This window comes from Alosa alosa, chromosome 11 (assembly GCF_017589495.1).
Source record: "Alosa alosa isolate M-15738 ecotype Scorff River chromosome 11, AALO_Geno_1.1, whole genome shotgun sequence".
Classification (NCBI taxonomy): domain Eukaryota; kingdom Metazoa; phylum Chordata; class Actinopteri; order Clupeiformes; family Clupeidae; genus Alosa; species Alosa alosa.
In genome coordinates this window covers 4,680,470-4,691,661 of record NC_063199.1, presented here as the reverse complement: position 1 = coordinate 4,691,661, position 11,192 = coordinate 4,680,470, and the positions used below count along the sequence as shown (strand labels likewise).

Sequence of the window (11,192 nt, the reverse complement as noted above, 5' to 3'; positions counted from 1 at the left end):
ATGGGGTGGGGAAGGGAGAGAACATCAGACAGTAAAGTTTATCCCTCCACACAGTAAAGATTATGCAATGAAAATCAGCAACAGACTACACTGCAACCCTTTACAAAAAAAAATTCCAAAAAACTTGGAGGCAGCACACAAAAAAATTGTGTGGCAAGGTGGTAGACCAAATACAATCCCAACAGAAGTTTTATATAAGCAAGGAAATCGAGTTTATGAATTCTGAATGTGGCATGTCTGCTGTGGAGTTAAAAATTAAAATATCTAGTTTACAAAGTATCTTTCTGAAAAAAAAAAATAACTGGAAAGTTAACTGCAAAGTATTTTTCCCCTCGGTATTAGAATGCCACTTACTCTACTCACTCTACTCTACTCACTTACTCTACTTACTCTACTACATACTCTCCATACACAGTGTGCAACTACTCCCACCAACACACACACACACACACACACACACACACACACACACACACACACACACACACACACACACACACACACACTCATACAGTATGCATGCACACACATTCTTTCATTGCACCGGGCATTACACGGTATGTGAAAATCCCTCTCTGGCCCGGCCAGACGCTGGCAAGTTTTTTTTCGTGGGTGCGGAGTGTGCAGACTGGCTGTTGCACTGGGGTCAGAGCGTGGGCCTCAGTGACTTTCCAGCCCACCACGGAACGTGATCGCCTCTGCTTCAGCTTTTCACACACACACACACACACACACGGATAAACCCACAGCATCCCGGAGAATAAAAAAAAACAAAAAAAAAAACACATAACACAGCTATAGCATAAGGTGTTAAAACTGCATGAGCGTCGCCGTGGTCTAGCCTGCTAGCACGCACCTCCATAAATAATGCATTGTAATGTATATTAAAGCTAGCTTCTCTAGCACCCGTGTGCACTTTCCCTAGCAGCAGATGCCCTGGGATGCTGCAGGATAGGCGCAGACAGACAGCGCTCTAATTATACACATCTGAGAGGCAAGAAGGGGCCATCTGTCAGTGTCTGACTCAGTTACCTTATTACCAGCGCCTAAAGATATAAATATAGGAGAGGAGAGCAGAGAGAGAGAGAGAGAGAGAGAGAGAGAGAGAGAGAGAGAGAGAGAGAAGCAAGAGGGGGCTTTCATTAACGCACAGGGTGGTGGTGGTTGCTCCAGACAGCTCCGCAACACAAACTTAATTGCAAATTATGACTTGGCGGGAGAGGGAGTGGCGGCGCGGGCGCCTCTGATGTGATTGCCCCGGCGAGGGCAAGGGCATTGCTGTGGGTAGTGGCGTGGCACAGCGCCGGTAATGACAGTCAAGACCTCTCTGGTGTCCTCTGGTTTCAAAAGGTGGACTTTTTCACTTTACCAGTTATTTCCTTTTCCTTCATCTCCCTTCTCTCTCTCTCTCTCTCTCTCACTCTCTTTCCCTCACCCCCTCCTTTCGCGTTTCGCTCTCTCTTTTTTTCTTTTCCTAGACACCATTTGCCTGTGATATTCTGGCGGCGTGGTGGAGTGTGTCACACGGCCTCTGCACACACGGGGTGAGGCACGTGGTGTGAGAGAGCGAAGGAGAGAGAGAGAGAGGCCCCTGCTGCATGATGGGAAACAAGGGGGCTCCAGGGCTCTGGGGCTCCTCTAGGCAGCCTTTTCCGCACCCTGCCCGCGGTGGGGCCAAATAGCCTCCCGCGCCCTCGGCCGACTGACCCGTCCCCGGCTCCGCGGCTGGGTCAGCCACCACCTCCGCCACCTCCCACCAGGCAGCTGGCCTCTCCCTGGCCGAGTGCGGAGTGGAGAGAGAGGGCAGCGTCACAGACGGGGAGAGCCGGGGAGGGACAGACGGTCACTGCCTGGTTTCTGAGCTCTGTGTTCATCCTGCCTCGCATTCGAAAATGAGGACCGAGACACTAGCTGCCTGCTCTGATTCATCCCTGCCTGCCACTGAAAATGGGGACGGCCAGTTAAATCCTGCACTGTTCTCCACCTGCAGGCTACTAAAAATGGAAGCATCATATGCAGACTGATTATTGACGCTCTGCACAAGTCATGGTGCAGGCACATATGCTTTTCTGGTAAAATAGCTAGTTACGCTCCTAACCAAGCAATCCATTCTTTATGTTTATGCACATTTGAAATAAATGTCAAAACAAATTTCCATGAATGGTTCTGATTATAAAATCAATAATTTCCACAATTATCATAACACAAGGCCAAACATTTCGGCCTTATATATCAGGGATGTTCAGTATTCAATTCTCCATTTGGTTATATGAAAGGGAAGTGATTTATTTACTTCAGTAGGCACCACGGCAGGAGAGAGATCCACTACAGGAGAAATTTCCTACATCTCCACTAGACTTCACCAGGACTATTTCCAATTCAAATACTCTATAAGAAGAACTTCAAAGAAAGCCGCCCGTGTTTTCACGATCACAAGCAATGGTGCAACACATAAAAGAGAGAATCCAAAAAGAGAGTTCCATCCAAAACATCGATAGAAGGAGCAATAACATCCAGCAGGGTGGTGCAAATGCACAAAAAATGAGGTGAATATGAAAAGCCCCCCCTTTCGTGCTCATGTAACGGATCCCCTCAGTGTATGGGCTGGGAAAGGAAAGGTGGACCCCCCACTGAAAGGGGGCCTGACAGCCTGCAGGGGCGTCCACATACCTGCCTGTCCCCCGGGGATGAAGCGCCAGCAGGATCAGTAAACAAAAGATAATACAACTCAGCATGGATGGAATTTACTGATTGCTGCCCACAACTCACAGGCATCACAGACCAGTGGTCACATAGAGGGATCTGGCATGCAGGCTCAACCGTCTAGACATCAGAGTCAATGAGTCAATGTCTCAGTCAAGTAGAGTCTATACTGAAGGTGAGTGTCAATGTCAGAAAACAACAAACAATAGTGAATAATAACCCCATTCCCCTGATCCAAAAAACATTTAACTATACATGCAAAGATAGATACTGTATGTAACTTCCCCCACCCAACACACACACACACAATTATTAAGACACATGAGATTTTCCATTTTCCAAGAGATACGGCTGAAAGATGACGTAAAAAGAACCCATTCTTAACATGCATATTTACATTATGATAAACAATGTTAATTCTTAATAAGAGAAAGGACAGGCCGCCAGAGCCATCATGCCTAGAGGGCCCCACAGAAGTCATTAGCATGACCCACTGACTTACCACGAAGGCGATTATGCTGCGCTGCGTGCTCTCCCACTGGAAACAGCTCTTAATGTAGCGCAGTGTGTACAGGATGGCCGTGCTGATGCGTCGGACCCGGTATATGTTACGAGCTAAAATCTAACAGGAGGACAAGGAGAATTCTCCAGTTAAGGGAATAATATCGGAGAAAGAACAAAAACACGTGCTCAACACACAAAAGTATCTGAGTTTTCAGACTCTACAAACATTATTTCTTATTTATAATACTAGACATTCAAACATAAACCTCTGCCGAGAGAACAGGATAGAATTCAAATCTAAAATTGGGATATATCTCTTCAGTATTCTACAGAAGACAGCTGTGGATTATGTCATGACACTTTTATATTTGATATTATTGATTGATAAAAGAAAATCTACACTTCATTGTTTTACGTGTTCTATAATTATATTAGTGGTCTGTAAACAAACCTTCTTGTTAAATTTCGGACTGTCTTCCAGGAATTTCATTTCTTTTGGTCCAAAGGTTCTGATGCCTGCACGAACCTATGTATTTGAAAAGAGAGAGAGAGAGAGAGAGAGAGAGAGAGAGAGAGAATAGATACTCATTGAGGAAGATGATAGATTCAGACTTAGCGCTTTCTGACACTTCTGATAAGTACACGTCTAGGGAATACTTACTGCAGTGTGAGGATAGCAGCGACACCCACTTTAGGCAAGATTAACTTCTCTTCAAGTAAAGTGACAAGGACCCCATTTAGCACTGTCTTTTTATTACTTAGAATACTAATTTAAATCGATCAGTAGTGAGAACTACTGTAGCAAAGTAGTTTGAAACAATGCTGCTATTTTGATCACTGCTTTCACTAGTTCCAAACTCTGTAAACCCTGCAAATGCTTTGTTAGTCTTGTCCAAAGAAAGGATAGTCAGATGAAAGACTAAGTAAACATGAGAAAGGTGAATGATCAAGAAAACAGGTGCCGTCAGCTTAACGGCTGAGCTTACTGGATTGTAGATGACGTCCATCTCCAGCGAGATGGTTCCTTTAGATGCAGCTGCTAAATCATCTTTCTTAAGGTACTGGGTAACAGCTTGGCCATTTTGAATCTACAGGACAAGTCAAAGACACAAATATCATACTTCAACGATGCCTGCATCAGTGAAGATGGCAGAAGGCATATGGCAGACACTGCAATTTGACACCGTACTCACCGAGAGCAAAGGCACAGCCACTTTCCCCAGAAATTCTGAGGGTTTGTCCCCATCTTCGTTATAGACCGTCAGAACAAGGACATTGTGTATGTCTTTAATTGGGCTGTCGACACAGTCAAATCACAAACACAATTAGCCAAACCAAACAAGAGCTGGTTTTCATGCATTTCCATATTATTCAAATTATTTCAAGGACTAGAGCACAAGGAGGTACTGTAACACAAAAAAGTCACCACTCACAATGTAAAGACTTTGTTCCACTCCGGGTTGAGAGTTTTGTGGATGGTCTGGGTCTGCAGCTTGCTGTTCCCCAGCTCGAGTACGCAGAAGGGATTACTTTTGCCTGAGAGGGGTTAGGAGACAGAGGTCGCTACGTGAAACGGTAAACTACGCAATAGAAAAGCACCACTTAATTGAAGAGAGCTGGGTGGGTGAGCATGAATCAAGTTGCTGGGTCATTACCGCTCAGGTCGGCCGAGGCGATGTCACTGGCCTTGATCACCTTGATTTGAACAAAACCGACGTCGTTCATGTTTTTCAAGGAGTTCTTCAAACTCTAGAATGAGACAGTAGCGAGCCACATTACTGACATTCAATCATTTGGAATGCACGGAATCACAGGCCAGATCATCTTTTTTTCCCTTCTTCAAGCACATCCATAATATTGCCTTGGGGACAAAAGAAATATGGAAAGAGACTTGGACGTGAAGAGACATGACGACTGCGGGAGAAGCGCCGCTCTTCGAGAGCTGGACTCTGACCCACTCACGTTCTCCTCAGCACTAACGCACATCACATTAAAATATCTAATTGTTGTTCTGGCACAGGGATGTCAAGAATCAGGATTTTTAAGCAGATGAGATATCTGAGGACATTTTGGGTGCTGGTAGGCCATAATGTGTTCGTCAAGGCCTTCTTTTGTTATTTCTCCATCGATCAGTAACTGACCTCCATGACTCGACTTGCAATCACTCAATGGCCATGGATGGATTAGATTTATCATTTATAAATATCTATCTATCTATCTATCTATCTATCTATCTATCTATCTGCTCTTGTCTCTTACATTCACAAAAACACAGCCAACCCCTGAATTCTTATGGGGTCCTCCTTTCTCAAATGAGCCACACAAGTTCTACTCACGTATTGGTACACCACCCTCTCGCTGGTCTCCAGGTCGTCTAAGGGGGGCGAGTGCAGGTCAGACACGGATGCTCCGGAACAGGGCGTGAGGGTGATGAGGAAGACCAGCCGGCCCTTTCCCGGGTCCAACACTCGTGTATACAGCTGTCTCTGCTTGTCCGGCAGCCTGGACAGGTCAATATCCAGTCTGAAAACACAACGAAAAGAAAGAACCAGAGAATTAATGAGCAGGCAGTCAGCAACCACAGGGAGGGAGGCAGACCTGGGTGAAATACTCATGCCAGGACGACTGATACACTTACAGTTTTTCTCAGTCGCTTTGGTGCTTTTCTCACATCACTATTACAGTAACATTTGCACAGCAGTTAGTTCATTTCTCAAAACAATTAGTGCAAACTGCAAAACCTAGTGGAAAACCTGCAAAAGCATGCCACTTGCTCAAAATGGATAATCCATTCCTCAAAAGCAAGTATTTATGTCAATGAAACTGCCAGTATCATCAAAATGAGAAGTCTTGACACCATCGTTTATGAAAAAGATAGTCAAATGGCTTTGTCATGTTTTCATTACGACAGTTTATGCTCTCAGTGTTTTCCCATGCAAAAAAAGGTCAGAACTCTGTGACACTACCTAAAAATGCTCAAGACAACACTATACAGTACTTGTACAGCCATTTGAAAACTACAGTAAAGTTACAAATTGCTGTAGTTAGGGGATTAAGTGAGTACAAGAAACTGAATATGTACATTTCACAGTTTTACTGTATATGCTCTTTGCAATTCTACAGCATTGTGACAGAATTTGATAACTAGTTCACCAATTTTGTATGTAATGACTCAAGCAATGAAATGAAGACTATTAGTTTGATTGGGAACGACTATTCAGCATCCATAAGCATAGTTTATTTTGACTGACATGACAAAGCAACTGATACATGTTCAAAAGCATTTGTAATTTGTTCAGAGGAAGGAGAAATTGCTACTATGATGTGCACAAATGACTACGGTAAATGTTGTGGAGGTTGAACTAATAGTTATGAGAATTTTCATTCTGATCTGAGGAAAGCACCAAAGCAACTGAGAAAAACTGTAAATGACAGAATGCCAATTACTAATGTCTGGGTGTTAATTACAGTGATACATCCATCACAAACTGATGTCTGAAGGAGATCAAATGAAGCAGATAGATAGATAGATAGATAGATAGATAGATAGATAGATAGATAGATACTTTATTGATCCCCAGGGGAAATTCAAGGTCTCAGCAGCATACAGACAACACAAACACATTCTTGACAATGACTGAGGCAGGGACTGAGCCTGTGATTCTCTGTGCATAGTAAGGTATGGTAAGGTGCTCTAAGGTGCTCTGTGTGAATGAGTGTCATGGTGGTAGTGCAATGGTGATAGTGGTCATGGTGATAGTGCAAATGAGTATGTCCAACAGTGCAACAATGCAGAAATAAAGTAAAGTAAAGTCTATATATCTATATATTTAACTATTTAAGAAAATGTATACGGCAAGTGTGGCCACAGTTAGCATACCATCTAATGTAAGTATGGAGTCAATTCTTAGCTATTTTTATAGCTAATACTCATTAGACAAACTGAGCTGGGTAAGATGTAAACTACTATAAACTAACTGTGAAATCATCAGTCACTCAGGCTAACACACACACAGCTGTGCATAACACAGTTATTTAAAAAGGTGTGTATGTATTTTTTGGCCTTAATCATACTTTATATAAAGCTTACTGTAAGTACAAACAAGACTGAGTCAGAGGTTACAGTTATTCAGAGAGGATCTCAGTTTCAGCATAATATTGGGATAAAGTGCGGGGCACATATTACAGTAATAATCATCAACAAATATGTCTCAGTGTAGAGTCACTCTGAGAACTGATGATGGCTGGACATCTGGTTCTAGATCTAGTTGTTATAGTGGGGGGGGGTTCCTGCGTTGGGATCTGGGACATATCTATTCCAGAACCACACAGCTTTGACCTTTAAGCTTTGGTCATTAAGGGGATTGTCACTTACAGCCCCCAGCACTCATCACACTTGCGGCCCTTCTTGGAGCACACCTCCACCTGAAGCACGTCCAGCCCATCCAGCTGGTTGAAGTCGAAGGCCTCCCTCCACTGCGGGTTTGACTTTCTACACAGGTTCTAGATGGAGGAGGAATGGAGGAGAGTGAGTGAGTGAGTGAGTGAGTATGAGTGAATGTGTGTGTGTGTGTGTGTGTGTGTGTGTGTGTGTGTGTGTGTGTGTGTGTGTGTGTGTGTGTGTGTGTGAGTGAATTAGTGAAGGAGTAAGAGAGTAAATATGAGTGAATGTGTGTGTGTGTGTGTGAGAGAGAGTTAGTTAGTGAGGGAGTGAGTGAATGAGAGAGGAAGTGAATGTGTGAGCTAAGGAGGGAGGGAGTGAGTGTGTGACAGAGAGAGAAACATAAAGAGAGTGGATAGATAATGCACATGCACACACACACACACACACAGAGACACACACACACACACACATACACACAAACACACAAACACACACAGCCACACACACACACACACACACACACACACACACACACATACACATACACACAAACACACAAACACACACAGCCAGATCACACAGCAGTGAGCTAGCAGTGCCAGGTTTAATGCAGTGTCAAACTGAGGAACAGCAACATGACAGGTGTATTAAGTTCTCATTCAGTGAACCTGCAGCAGGGCTGTGTTGGAGGAGAGAGAACATGTGTGTGTGTGTGTGTGTGTGTGTGTGTGTGTGTGTGTGTGTGTGTGTGTGTGTGTGTGTGAGTGTGGGTGTATTTGTGGATGGGGGGGCGGGGTAGATGCCAATGTGAAGTGTCTTCCTCTGTACACACACATACACATACAAGCATACAAACTCACACACACACACACATACACACACACACACACACACACACACACACACACACACACTTGCTGCTTCCTCGGCAGGATTGCAAACATTGACAGGATCCAATTAGAATTAGCTTTGTTCGACAAACAAACATGCACAAACAAAACCAGGGGGGCTCACAAAGAGACGAAACAAGAACACAGGACAGGGCAGACGCTTGTTTAGCTTCATCAGGGCTGGCGGCTGGGTTGGAGGGTGGAGGGTGGAGGTGTGGGTTGCTACATGGAGGCGGAGGCAATGATAGGAGGGTAAGCCCATGCGATAAATGAAGAGGTGGAGGAGCAAAGCATGCTGGGTATGTAAATGAGAGCGAGGAAGGCAGGAGGAGAGAGAAAGAGAGGGGAGAGATAGCCAGGGCTGGAGTAATGAGCGCCCTCTGCAGGCTGGCAGCGTACTCACACCTCACAGACAGGTAAGAGAAAGAGGGCGAGGGAGGTCTAACGAGAGAGGGATGGGGAGAGAGAGAGAGAGAGAGAGAGAGAGAAAGAAAAAGGGTTGATGAAAACTAGGCACATGCTAGACTCACTGAGACTGAAGGCTCAAAGTTGTCCAGGGTTGTCCAGCAATCAAGCCCTCAGTGGAGAGGATGGACGAGAGAGAGAGAGAGAGAGAGAGAGAGAGAGAGAGAGAAAAAAGAGAGAGAGAGAGAGAGAGAGAGAGAGAGAGAGAAAGAGAAAGACAAAGAAAGAAATGACTTTTCATGGGGGCACTAACAGTGTCAACTGACCTTGCTCTTGAACTTTTGCTCTCCCAGTCGGAAGCGCACATAGACGTCACCCTGGCCGGCCTCAGGCATATCCTGACCCTCCACCAGGACGATGGAGTAGACGCCGCTCCACACCTGGTTCTTCCTCATGTCCACACCGCGAAGCTGCTGGGCCTGGGCTGGAACTTGGCCCTGGTAGGGAGGAAGGAGAGAGAGAGAGAGAGAGAGAGAGAGAGAGAGAGAGAGAGAGAGATGCAAATACTCCAAATGAGCATTCCAGTACACTTCATCACTTTAACATACTCAGAGTCAAACCTGAGGGAGGCAGAATCTGTGAGGGATTTGGGTGTGATCTTAGTGTGGGTGCATCTAGTACATGACACATGACACATTTAGCTGATTTGAAATTTAACAGCCAAATATGCACACCTCCTAGTCACATATCTAAAATATAGAACCAGGATTCCCCTTTATTAATCTCTGGCACAGTCCCTGGGGCAGCCATAGCTGTGGGACATTGCACTCACATTCAATGTGTTTGTTCACTTGTACTCATGAAGTAAGGTGAATGATGGAAATAAACATATATATTATTGAATTGTTTTTAAATGTTCTTCTCAACCAATTCAAATTCTCAAGCACTTCACCTCTAATACCATCATACAGCATCTTAACATGTCAGCATCTCAGCTAGCTCAGGAAAACCAGCGTTACATCCTCAGCGCATCCTCCTGCACTGAAGCTCACTGCAACATCAATGCAAACAGACAGACAGACAGGCAGACAGCTGGGCTCTGGGAGGGACAGACAGAGTGGAGGAGAGATGATGAGAGGCAGGCAGACAGCTGTCCCAGACACAGAGCGCTTCTCCCTGACGTACGCAGCTCAATCAGGGAGCTCACGCAGGGCGGGAACATGGGGAGTGGAAGGAACAGCGAATATCACCAAGCATGTTTGAGCATGTCCAACTCCCTACTTTCACACACTCTCACCACACACACACACACACACACACATACACACCCAGCTGGGCCTGAGATAGTCATTCAATTCAATTTGATGGTAAAAAAGAACACCTTTCCAGACCACCAAGATATCAAAACGCCAGGCAGGTTGCCAATCAGTAAGATATCATTCACGGCGTCTCTGACTCCAGAATCGATTTGGCCCTGACCCGGCAAGGATCCAGCAGACCCATCTCAGCAGTGGTTGTTGGGCACGATAACGAACGACTTTCTGTAGATAGCATGTCTGAGCTTTTGTTACCCTCACCAACCCCCCACCTACCCCCCCATCCTTTTACTCAGTGATTCACCAGAGCCTAGCCATGAGGGGTATGGGGTGTGTGTGTGTGTGTGTGTGTGTGTGTGTGTGGGGAACAGCGTGAGATGAGACGCCTGCTTAGACCGCCTCTTCAGTCGTGAAACGGACGATTTGCAGTGTTTTCTTTGCTACGCTGCAGTTACCTTGAAAAACATTACCAAGGGAGGCCTCCCTGTTATCTTTTCACAGTAAATCCAGTGTTACTAGTCTGTCACAGAAGTGTGTGGGTGGATGGAGATGGGATGACGATGGGAGAGTGTGTATCTTTTTGTCTTATCTTTTGAGCTTGTTCTTCTTGGCTTGTCTTCTTCTGTGTGTGTCTAAATGAGTATGTATTAATGCACTATACATGTGTGTGTTGTGCATACGTGGGTGGTTAGGCAAGGATGAGTATCTTCTATCTTTGTGTGTGTGTGTGTGTGTGTGTGTGTGTGTGTGTGTGTGGAATAACTTCAGAGACATGCCCTGTGCGTGGAGGATGACTTGTAGGGCTGATAGCTCCGGCACTTCAAAACACAACAACAGGGGGGACAGGGGTTCGGCGGTGGTGGTGGTGGTGGGGGGGGTGCTGGATGGGGAGGTCGGCTGGGTCTGGCAGTAATTAAAGCCCCGAACTGTAATCTTCTCCAGCCTCTTTGATTCAGCGACTCCTCTTGGTCTCACCAGCCGCGCGGCTTC

General features: G+C 45.3%; 1 protein-coding gene across 1 annotated transcript in view; it reads right to left on the bottom strand.

The window, feature by feature from the left end:
- mctp2a (multiple C2 domains, transmembrane 2a) overlaps window positions 1-11,192 on the bottom strand; it is a 50,728-nt gene that overhangs the window by 23,835 nt on the left and 15,701 nt on the right. Inside the window, 9 exon segments of the mRNA XM_048257812.1 lie at window positions 3,206-3,325; window positions 3,659-3,733; window positions 4,194-4,295; window positions 4,401-4,503; window positions 4,641-4,743; window positions 4,863-4,956; window positions 5,544-5,730; window positions 7,583-7,710; window positions 9,213-9,383. Coding sequence (XP_048113769.1) covers window positions 3,206-3,325; window positions 3,659-3,733; window positions 4,194-4,295; window positions 4,401-4,503; window positions 4,641-4,743; window positions 4,863-4,956; window positions 5,544-5,730; window positions 7,583-7,710; window positions 9,213-9,383 — 1,083 coding nt within the window.